This window comes from Mastomys coucha, unplaced genomic scaffold, assembly GCF_008632895.1.
Source record: "Mastomys coucha isolate ucsf_1 unplaced genomic scaffold, UCSF_Mcou_1 pScaffold12, whole genome shotgun sequence".
NCBI classification, from domain to species: Eukaryota; Metazoa; Chordata; class Mammalia; order Rodentia; family Muridae; genus Mastomys; species Mastomys coucha.
In genome coordinates, this window is record NW_022196894.1 from 5,218,695 (window position 1) to 5,230,768 (window position 12,074).

The window sequence follows — 12,074 nt, forward strand, 5'->3', positions numbered from 1 at the left end:
AAAGAATGGCTTACATTTTTATTCTATCTTGCCCTATCCAGTAGGAACTTATCTATGCCTCAACCCCAAGGCAGAGAAACTCCTTCCTCTTGACTGTCCTCTAATCCCAGGCCGGGACTTTTTGTCTCCTTCTCATATTTGATTTTATGCCCTCTGGCTTTTGTACAGGATTTTTTTTTTTTGGTTTTTCAAGACAGGGTTTCTCTGTGTAGCCCTGGCTGTCCTGGAACTCACTCTGTAGACCAGGTTAGCCTTGATTGTGCAGGATTTTTGTTGTTGTTACTGTTGTTTGTTTGTTTTTGAGATTAGGTCTGCCTATGAAGTCCTGGTTTACACAGAACTCACTTCCTGATGATTCTCCTGTGCTGGGATTGGCTGCAGGTGTGTTCCACCATGCTTGACTGAAGCACAGACTGCTCCCCCCCCCCAAATATCATGTTTCCTATAAGACTCTTTAAAAAAAAAGATTTATTTATTTTATGTATATGAGTACCCTGTAGCTGTCTTTAGACACACCAGAAGAGGGCATTGGATCCCATTACAGATAGTTGTGAGCCACTGTGTGGTTGCTGGAAATTGAACTCAGGACCTCTGGAAGGGCAGCCAGTGCTCCCTTCAGCCTCCCCCCCCGCCCCCCCAGATTGCTTCTTACAAGCTGGCTTGGGGCACTTGAAGGGTCCAGGTGTTGATTTGTGATAGATAATGCTGCTTAGGCATCCTTGGGGATAACTTTAGATTAAAAAAAAAACCAAAAACCAAAAAAAGGGACTAGGAGGATGACTCAGAGCTTAAGAGCACATGCTGCCTTTCCAGAGGACCCAGGTTCAATTTCCAGCATCTACATGGCAACTCACATCTCTGTATAACTTCAGTTCCAGGGCTTCTGGCACCCTGCACGTATACATATGCAGGCAAAACACCAATGCACATAAAGTAAAGGTTTTTTGAATCATATATTAAAATGTAAATTATTTATAAAACAAATAAATTATAAAAAACAAGAGAAAACATTTTTTTGAGACAGGGTTTCCCTGTGTAGTCCTGGCTGTCCTGGAATTCACTTTGTAGACCAGGCTGGCCTTGAACTCAGAAATCCACCTGCCTCGGCCTCCCAAGTGCTGGGATTAAAGGCATGTGCCACCACTGCCCGGTAACAAGAGAAAAATATAACATTAATAATGCAATGTTATTATATATTATCTAGTATGATATAAAAATAAAAATGAGCAAAATGAAAATAAATTATATATAAAAAAAAACCGAAAACTCTTCACAAGGTGTGGTGGGCAAAGGCCTTTAATCCCAGCGCCCAGAAGGTAGGGGCAAGAGGATCTCTATGATTTCAAGGCAATCCTGGTATACATATCAAGCCCCGAAACTACAAAAGAGAAGGCTGTTTCAAGAAACAAAACAAAACAAAGAGTACCACCACACCTGGCTTTAAGCCTGTCCAAGTAAAATGGAATATGAACTTTCAGACAGACTAGAGATTAGGCTCTCAAGGAAGCAGACAGGTCAGGGTGAAGTCCGGAGAAGCCAGAGAGAGCAGGCAGAATCAGATGCTGCCGGACTTCCATCCAGTGCAGATGGCAAACACAAGGTGTCAGCTCAGTGGCTGAGAAGTCCTGTCACCGTGCTGCCCCCTTGTTCCCAGGCTCCCAGACATCCTTCCTGGCACTGATCACTCGGAGTGAGCAGCGCAGGCTCCCGGGTGCCAGCAATTGCACATGGGGGGCGGGGCGGGGGTGGGACGCGGCGGTCGCACGTGTCCCAGGAGCGTGCAGAGGACGGGTGCCCGGCGGCTACTACCGCAGGGCGCACCGCCCGCCAGGCGGCCCTGGTGTCCAGCGTCAGCCGGTCCTCTTCTCCGGGAAACCTCGGTGGGCGTCCCCGGGACGCTCACACATCGGGAGAAATTTCTTTCGGACTCACAACGCTTTACTTGCCCACTAAGGTTGGGAAGTCTGGCATAGAAAATATAGAAAGGGCGTTGCAAACAGATGTAGACGGCAGTTCTCATGAGCTCGAGGAGTCAGCGCAGAAACACTGCGTGACCATGCACTTGCAAGCCCAGGAGAGGCCCCCGCGGGGTGCGGTCACCCGGCGGCGTCACGTGACCCCTAAGCCGGGGTGCGGGAGCGAAGCAAGCACCGCGCAAGCGCAGTCCCTTGGCTCCCGTGTGCCTATATTTCTTTTTCTGCTTTGGTTGGTCGCACGCAAACACTGTCAACTCCTCCCAGCTCTACAGGCTTCACGTTCCCTGACATTTACTCCTTCCCCCAACCCCCTCCCGCCCATTGATGACATCAGGTCGACAGGCGGGTAAGCCAATCAGAATGCGGCGTTCAGGGGCCAGCACGCGGAACCCGTTGCGGCGGGCCAATGGGGAGAGCCGACGGTGGGCGCGCCCCAACCGCCTCCTCCCGGGGAGCGCCGCTGGCCAAGTGGGCGGCGCTTTCCAGTCAGCATGTGGGCGGGGGAGGGCGGGGCCCGGCCGCCGCAGAGGCGTCGACGCCGCCGCCGTAGACGACGTTCCTCAGTCTTCGGGGTGGGCTCGGCGGCGCAGGCCGGGCAGGGAACTCCGGTCGGAGAGCGGCGGCGTTCGGACCGAGCCTGCGGGGCCGTGGGCGGGCGGTAAAGGGGTGTGGGCGAGGCCAGGGCAGGGTGCGACGCCTCTGAGCGGGGTCGGCGGGCAGAGGTCTCGGGCTGTGCGGGGTGGGTGCCGGCTCTGCGGGCTTGCACAGAGGCCTGGGCCGGCCGCCGGGCCCCTCGTCCCTGGGCTAGTCGACGACGACGTTCCCGCGGAGACCCCGCTTGAGGAGGACGCGGCGGCGGCGGCCAGGCCGCGGGAGGCCGCGGAGGATGGAGGAGCGGAAGGAGGAGGGCGAGGCGGAGATCCAGGAGCACGGGCCCGAGCACTGGTTCTCCAAGTGGGAGCGGCAGTGCCTGGCCGAGGCGGAGCAGGACGAGCAGTTGTCTCCCGAGCTGCAGGAGGAGGCGGCCGCCGCCGCGCAGCCGGAGCACAAGCAGCAGAAGCTGTGGCATCTCTTCCAGAACTCGGCCACGGCCGTGGCTCAGCTCTACAAAGGTGAGGCCGCGCCGCCATCTTGGCGCCGCCCCGGCCTGCGGAGCTGCTCTTCCGCCCGCTTCCCTGCTCGGTTCCCGGGACCTGGCCGCTCCTCGCACCCTGCGGGGATGGCCGGACGGCTGGGAGGGGACCGCGCGGCGCCGCGGACCCCTTGCCACCTGACCCGCAGGACGCCGACGGAGGAGCTGCCCCTGGGAGGGGGGAACTACGATGAAGGATGGGGAGACCCCCGATTAGGAGTACCTCCCGAGGGTCCCCACATACCGGTCCGGGTGTCCCCGGCCGGGTCGTGGGGGTAGGGGAGGAGTCCCTGTCACAAAATGGCGAAGGAGGCGGTGGGGCGGCCCTATTGTGCCCCGAGCCGGCCTCGGGGCGGAGACTACTAGGGGCGCCTCCCTGAGCCTGCCAGGCGGCGTTCGCTGCTCGGGCTGCGTTGTTGTCAGGTTCCCCTTCCTCGACCCAGTAACTCTGGTCTCACGCTCCCTTTGGGATCCCCAAATCCTCAACAAAATGGCGAAACCTAATATGGCCGTTCCGGAGTGAGTGACGCCTAAATAACATTCTCTTCTTTCTCTATGTCCTTGTGTGTGTGTGTGTTTTTCCCCTTATTTTTTTTTTGTTCCCCCTCCTTTTTGTTTCCAGACCGAGTGTGTCAGCAGCCAGGACTTTCTCTCTGGGTCCCCTTCCAAAACGCAGCCACCGCTGTCACCAACCTCTATAAAGGTAAAGATAACCTTGCTGTCTTGCCAGGGTAGGGGGGAAGGGAGGAAGGGCAGGCCATGTTCCGGTTGACAGCCGATGTCCTGAGTGTGTGTTCGCCTCTCAAGTTCAGCTTCTGCTAACCTTGAATGCCTTGCAACTTGAGAATATATCTGTGGAGTTCTAGCTAGATATCCAGAGGCGATTTTTTGACACTTCTCCTATCCCTCTCTTGGGTACAAATGACAGTGACTGGGGGACACTTGGTTATCAGTCTTGAGCGGGGACTACTGGTCCCCTAGCTCTTACCCTTTAGCAAGGATTTAAGCCGGTCTGCAAAGTGCTGAGATTAAGAAGCTCTGCAGTGAAAGATTGAGCCTTGTTTGGAAAAGGATTCCAAGGGAGAAGTGATTTATTTTTTTTTTTTTATTTTTTATTTTGTGTACCACCGAGGTGGGGTTATCCACCCTCTGCAGATTCTTGAATCTGGCCACATGGAGCATGGTAGTGTGAAAACATTGTAGTTCTTTGAACTCTTGTTGATTGGATTGGAATTGTGAATGTTGGCCTGTCTCTAGTAAGTTCATCAGATATTTTCTTTCAAAACTACTTTGTAATTGGCTGTAAATTGTTGGCGTCTGCTATGAGAGTTTTGAATGGATGGCTCTGTTTTTGGTGGTGCTTTTTTTGAATTCATTGATCTGATGACTGAAGGTGTGAAGGTATAAGGTCTTGCTTGCCATTGTACTGTTGGTAATAATGGGTTTGATTTTTGTGCATTAATACAGCTTTGGGATTTTTCTTGTAATAAAATAATTTGGAATTTGATTGTTACTATGCATGCTGCTAAATGAAAAGCTTTCAAACAGTAAAAACAAACGAACCAGCAATGGTAGTGGAATTTTGTGCAGTTCAGGGAATAACAATTTAGGTTGAAAGGTTCTTGAGTGTCAGATTCTTTTGGTTTGTTTTTTTTTTTTTTTTTTTTTTTTTTTTTTTTTTTTTTTTTTTTTTTTTTTTGGTTTTTCGAGACAGGGTTTCTCTGTGTAGTCCTGGCTGCCCTGGAACTCACTCTGTAGACCAGGCTGGCCTCGAACTCAGAAATCCGCCTGCCTCTGCCTCCCAAGTGCTGGGATTAAAGACGTGCGCCACCACTGCCTGGTGCTTCTGTAGTTTTTGTTTGAAAGGGAAGAAAACAAATTTTGAACATTTTTCTGGATGCTGGATCCCTAACCTAAGCCATATAATATACTTAATGATATGAATGTCCTATGGTTTTGGTGTTGGTGCATACTGATAGGACAGATTCCTCTAAGATTAAAGCTGGCAGTTTTCTTTTAGTGCTAATTCCTTAAAGACATGGGTTGAGGCTGGTGGTAGTAGTATATGCCTTTTATCCTAGCACCCAGGAGGAAAAGGCCTCTGTGTTCAAGGCTTGCTCTACAGAGTGATTTCCAGGACAGCTGGGCCTACACAGAGAAACACTTGTCTTGAAAAAACCAAACACAGGCACTTGGGAGGCAGAGGCAGAGGCAGGTGGATTTCTGAGTTTGAGGCCAGCCTGGTCTACAGAATGAGTCCCAGGACACCCAGGGATATACAGAGAAACCCTGTGGGGGATGGGGGTGGGGAAGAACCAAAGAACAAAAAAAGATGGTTAGATTCTGAAATAATTCTTTGATTACTTTATTTGAAAATGCTACTGTTGCCGGGCAGTGGTGGCACGCGCCTTTAATCCCAGCACTTGGGAGGCAGAGGCAGGTGGATTTCTGAGTTTGAGGCCAGCCTGGTCTACATAGTGAGTTCCAGGACAGCCAGGGCTACATAGAGAAACCCTGTCTTGAAAAACCAAAAAAAAGAAAAAAAGAAAATGCTATTGCTAGATGAAGTGGCAGATGTCTGTAATCCCAGACATTTTTGGGAGATTGAGGGAGGAGGAGCACTTATTTCAAGGCCAGCCTAGGGTATGTAGTGAGATCCTGTTTCAAAACAGAATAAGATTAAAATGATTTTCTAAGTTCTTTGTTTAGAAAACATAGGAGCATTGCTTTTGTTTGAATAGGACATGCAGTTCCTGGGTTGTCATTGTGTATTCTACTAAATATCCTGTTAAATAAAACGTAGGAGTGGATACATTTTGTATGTAACTGGGTAGTTTAGCAACAACTTATTTTTGTTGTAAGGAGGATGGATATGATATTTTACTTTCATATCCTCCCACCTTTTCAGACTGTGGCCATTATAGAACATACATACAGCTTTAAGAATATTTGGCTAATTTAAATAGAACTAGTAAAGTTTAGTATCACAAGTTAATTCAACATTAAAGGGACATTTAAGTCAGATTGTTCACAGTTCTGTTGAAAATTTAACCATTTAAAATTTAAATATTCGTTATGCACAGAAAAACTTTGGAGGGATCCTCAAGTGGGCAATACTCTCATGTATTTTATGTAATCAAGCACTTGATAAACTAAAAATGACTCATTCGCAGCCTGTAAAGACTGATGTTTCATGGTAATTTTTTTTATTCTCGAGACAGGGTTTCTCTATATAGCCCTGGCTGTCGTGGAATTCGCTTTGTAGACCCGGCTGGCCATGAACTCTGAAATCCGCCTGCTTCTGCCTCCTAAGTGCTGGGATTAAAAGCTTGCGCCACCACTGCTCGGCCACATGGTGATTTAAGTGAGCACAGGAAGGTCAGAATTGAGGTAGAAAGCTTAAAAAAGGAGTCCTTGGGGACATGCTTATTTGCTTGTTTGCTTGCTTTTAAAAGAGTGTCTCCTTATATAGCCCAAGATGGCCTTGAATTAAAAGTTTTTATGTTTCCTGGGTGTTGGACTTACAGATCACTACTATGGCTGGCCTGAATCCACTTTTTTAAAAAAGTGTATATATTTTAGAGGTTCTCTATTTTCTTACTAGACAAATTCCACCTCCTAGTTAAACATGACCAAGTCTTCCACGTTAAAAATGTTGACCTCCATTTAGTAGGATTGATCAATGACCATGACTCAGCAAACCTTAGGTCTTGCCATTGTGTGGCTCCTTACAGACCCAGCTTTGCTCTCCTCCAACGCTTTCTCATGGAGTTGTACCTGATTTCATCAGACTCCATTGAGGAATAGGATGATTTTGGATTTTTTTGGGGGGAGGGGACAGGAATCATTTCATTCTGGAAGTCTTCTGAAAACATAAAGCTAGTAGTTGAGTCAGGGCTATGGTGCATGATGGTGGAAGAAAGGTGAAGGAAAAAACATTTTTAAACTTATATTTACTTATTTAGTATGTGTTCCTTTTGTTTGTTTTGTTTTTGTTTTTTTTGTTTGTTTGTATGTTTGTTTTTTTGGAGACTGGGTTTCTCTGTGTAGCACTGGCTCTCCTGGAACTCACTCTGTAGACCAGTCTGGCCTCCAACTTAGAAATCCTCCTGCCTCTGCCTCCCAAGTGCTGGGATTAAAGGCAGGAGTTAGTTTTCTTAAACATTCATTAAACTTGAGTCATCTGGCTTGGTGGCAAGGACATTTACCCACTGAACTCATTCACTGACTCTTAGGGAACTTTTGGGGGGGTAAGGTGGGAATCTTTTAATTGCCAGTAAGCTTTTGAAAAATTAATCATGTACTTGTTTAGTCTCAGAAGGATTTGGAAGAGAAAGCCAAGTTGCTTTTGGCTTCTTGAAGGACAAAATTCAGTAAAGTAGAGTGCTTGGGTATGCCCCGGTGATACATACAGGCTTGTAAATCTTAGTTACTTAGGATTCTGAGGAAGGACAGTGGCAAGTTCCATGTCAGCCTGGGTTACACAGTGGGACCTTATCTCAAAAAGAGGGCTGGCGAGATGGCTTGGTGGGTAAGAGCACCAACTGCTCTTCCGAAGGTCCTGAGTTCAAATCCCAGCAACCACATGGTGGCTCACAACCATCTGTAATGAGATGCCCTCTTCTGGTGTGTCTGAAGACAGCTACAGTGTACTTATTTATAATAATAAATCTTTGTGCCTAAGGGAGCAGGGCCGGCCTGAGTGAGTGGGGGTCTACTGGCGCGAGCAGAGGTCCTAAAGTCAATTTCCAACAACCAGATGAAGACTCACAACTATCTCTAGAGCTACAGTGTATACTCATATACATAAAATAAATAAATCTTTAAAAAAATAAAAGAGGGCTGGGGGATATGGCTTGATGACTATAGAACCTGGACCTTTCTATGCCAGATCTGTCAAACTGGCTGCTGCTTTGTTTTTGTTTTTGGCTTTTTTTTTTTTCCCGGAAGCAGGGTGACTTGCAAGAAAATTGTAGAGGCTGTTTATTTATTTGCTCATTCTAAAGAGAACGCACCCCTTAAATATTGCTGGTTCCTTGGCATAATATAAACTTTATATCTTTACCAAAAGGAGTATGAAAAGGTTTGCTTGACTCTGGGTAGGTTTGGTGGGTATTTGGGAAATAACATTGCTAACCTGCTTTTCTTTTGAGACAGTGTTCTTGCTGGTCTTTAAAATACAGAGATCCTACCCTCAGCCTCTTAAGTATTAGGGTTATAGGCATGCTGCCATGTCTGTCTTTGTATACCTGTTTTTTGCTTTGGGATACTTATCTTTTTTTTTTTTTTCCTTGTGTAAGAAGTTTAATTGAGAGGGAGAGAGAGGGCAGTACCGCGGAAAGAGAGGAGGGGGAGAGAGAGAGAGCCCCCCCTTTTTTTTTTTTTAAAGATGAATACACTGCTGCTGTTTTCAAACACACCAGAAGAGGGCGTTGGATTCCATTACAGATGGTTGTGAGCCACCATGTAGTTACTGGGAATTGAACTCAGGTCCTCTGTGAGAGCAGTCAGTGCTCTTAACATTGAGCCATCTGTCTGGGATGTCTTATCTTTTAAGAGTAGATTGGTAGATGTCATTCAGGACAAGGCTAGGCTGGGGTGGGAGCTGGTGATCTAGGCTGTTTTGTATGTAGCCTTTAGAAACCTCATAGAGCTAGTTCTCCATCTCCTCCAAACATACACACCTAGCAATGTTTCAAGCCTAGTTTGGTCTCCTCTTAGCTGTAGATGACCTTGAATTTCTGATCATCCAGCTTCTATCTGGGACTAGAGATTTGTGTTATCAAATTCCGTTTACTCTTTGCTGAACGAGTATGCTTGGCCAAGGAAGTGGCACTATTAGGAAGTGTAGTCTTGTTGGAGTAGGAGCATCACTGTGGCCGTGGCTGCCTGGAAGTCAGTATTTTCCTAGCAGTCTCCAGATGACGATATAGAATCTCAGATCCTCCTGTACCATGCCTGCCTGAGTGCTGCCATGCTCCAACCTTGATGATAATGGACTCTGAACCTGTAGGCCAGCCTTAGCTAAATGTTGTCCTTATTAAGTAGCTTTGGTCATGGTGTCTGCTCATTCTAGTAAAACCCTAAAACAGAAGTTACCAGGAGTGGAGTTTTGCTGTGATAGGCCTGACCATGTTTTTGTTTGGTATAGATTTGGAAAGCTATGGAAAGCTTTTTTTTTTTTCCGTTCTCAAGACAGGGTTTCTCTGTATAGCCCTGGCTGTCCTGGAACTCACTCTGTAGACCAGGCTGGCCTCGAACTCAGAAATCCACCTGCCTCTGCCTCCCAAGTGCTGGGATTAAAGGCGCGTGCCACCATCGCCTGGCTCAGATCTAGTTTTTGTTGGGGGTGTGGTTCTAGAGATGATTGGAGCCTTGGATTTCACAGGTCATCTTAATTTCTAACTGCTTCAGTTATTTTGTACAGTGGGAAGTGCTTACTGTGAAAGGAGATAATTGTATTTTCTTGTCTTTAAGCTTTGGGCAGTGTACGTTCCTTTTTGAACAAGCAAAATGAAATAGAATGGACAGGTGTACAGTGTCATCACATCTGCTTTTTTTCTTTGCCTTTGTTTTGTAAAACATATTCTCTGTGTGGTCCTGGCTCTTCTGGGATGCACAAGTATAAAACCCTGCCATCATTACTCAGCTTATATCCAATTTCTAATAGTTCAGTTCAGTGTGGTCTGTTTGGACTTAACCTATTAAGGTGAACAAAATGAGAAATCTGGTACAATTTGGGAGTGCCTAGAACAATTGTTGAAGAAAGTGTTCTGCCTTGAGATAGATGGTAAAGATTGTGATTTCTTACTCAAACAGTACCAAGTTTTGAAGGCTTTCTTGGAACTCCTGCAGCCCAGACTGACCTTGAACTTCCTGCAGTTCTGCCTCAGCTTCCCAAGTGCTAGGATTACTTGCATTTGCTACCATGCCTATTTTATTGTGTTGGCAAATTTTATAGGGTACAAGCGTTTTTCAGGCCAGTGAGATGACCCAGTTGGTAAAGGTCCTTGTTCCCAAGTCTGAGGGCCTTAAGTTTGATCCTTAGGATTCCTGAGAGGGAAGAACTGACTCCTGTAGGTTGTTTGATCCCACAACATGTGCTCACACACACAAAGTCAGCTTTATTAGTCTGTACTGGTTGGCTCCCCTCTAAGTTGCATTTTGTATATAGGATTAACTTGATTTGGTGGCATGCTTTGCATTTCCCTCCTTGTGTGTATGGCTTATGTCCATATGTACAATTTATGTTCAGTTAGTGCTGCTCTGAAAGCCCAGCTAGCTTTCAACAGAATTCTTGTATAGAATTGAATGGCTTTATTACTGAGAATTAGTACCATTGCTAGGTGTGGGATTATGAAAGTTAGTTATGTAGGACCAAGTTACATGTTCTGTTCCTACAGCTAGTGTGGAGGGAACTTCGATTAACACATGGCTAGTTATCCAAACAAAAACTTGTAGTACTTTTAAGAAGGAAGGACAAGAGGCCAGGGAGGCTATTCTCTCCTGGTTCCCATCCATTGTTCTGGGTGAAGATTAGGAAAATACATAGGATATAAAAAAAAAGTAGTACTTAGGGACAGACTACAGGGAAGTTGTGTCCTAAAATAATTGGAAAAAGGTTTAATTTTGGCTTTAACTCAGAACTTTATTTTATTTATTTTTTTTAAAAGATTTATTTTTTATTTATTTTATGTGTATGATGAGCCATCATGTGTGTGGCTGCTGTTGATCTCAGGACCTCTGCCCCCCTCTCCTCGCTCTGGCAGTAATTTACTGCAGCTGTCTTCAGACACACCAGAAGAGGGCGTCCGATCTCATTACGGGTGGTTGTGAGCCACCATGTGGTTGCTGGGATCCGAACTCAGGACCTTCGGAAGAGCAGTCGGTGCTCTTACCCGCTGAGCCATCTTGCCAGTCCTAAGTCATTCTTGTAAGATAAAATTTCCTCATTCTCGGCCGGGCAGTGGTGGCATGCGCCTTTAATTCCAGCACTTGGGAGGCAGAGGTAGGTGAATTTCTGAGTTTGAGGCCAGCCTGGTTTACAGAGTGAGTTCCAGGACAACCAGGGCTACACAGAGAAACCCTGAATCGAAAAACCAAAAATAAATAAATAAATGAACTGTTATTAAAAAAATTTTCCCCATTCTCTTTAGCACAAACTTCTCCAATTTGGAGCTTGGAAGGAAAGCATTCCTTTAGGTAGGGTGAGTTTCTAAAAACCTGATTGCTTTGATTTTACACTTCCCTTTGTTCCCAGATGGTAGTGTTAACTATTGATTGATTGATTTCCTTTACAGACTGCTCAGCTCTGTGAGAATCACTGAAACTCTCAGTAGGGCTTCTCCAGGGTCACCTGAGCTTATCTACTTTCTAGGATGACTGATCCTGTCTTTCCTGTAAGAGTTGGAAAGTACTTCATGAATAGTTTCCTTTGAAGATGGAGTTCATATAAATATATGAACTTATATATAATAATATAATATAATAATATAATAATGAGGAAATAAAACATGTGTTGACTTAGATTCTAGAAGTGACACTGAAGAAACGCTCTTACTCTTGGCTTTTTATATCTCTGAAGTTAGACTTTCAAAGTTATAATGGTTTGAATTTTGGGGTTTTAAAAACAAGGGTCTCTCTGTGTAGTCCTGACTGTCCTGGAGATTGCTCTGTAGACCAGGATCGCCTTGAACTCTTGTTTCTGTCTGGGTGAGGGTTGTGAGCCACTGTGTGGGTGCTGGGAACTGAGAAGATACTCTGTACAATTCTGAGGTGAGGCGTCTGTGTTTTTTGATGCTTGAATAAAGACTTAGCAACTACTAAGGGGAAGGTCTTGTTGCGGAGTCCAGCTTGTAACATAGAGCTGTACTCTGGTCATCTTGCTTTTGGGAATGAGCACTGGGGATTGAGTCTAGAAGTTTGCATTTTAAACTAGTTGGTGCTGATTTTAACTATTATTCCTA

The 12,074-nt window shown here is 46.0% G+C and overlaps 1 protein-coding gene across 1 annotated transcript in view; it reads left to right on the forward strand.

Annotated features, from left to right (window-relative positions):
* The first annotated feature begins 2,412 nt into the window (after positions 1–2,412).
* The window catches only part of CUNH16orf72 (chromosome unknown C16orf72 homolog), a 28,220-nt gene continuing 18,558 nt past the window's right edge, over positions 2,413–12,074 (forward strand). Inside the window, exons 1-2 of the mRNA XM_031362261.1 lie at positions 2,413–3,088; positions 3,731–3,811. Of these exons, the coding sequence (XP_031218121.1) occupies positions 2,863–3,088; positions 3,731–3,811 (307 nt within the window). The 5' untranslated portion in view covers positions 2,413–2,862. The remainder of the gene's footprint in view (positions 3,089–3,730; positions 3,812–12,074) is intronic.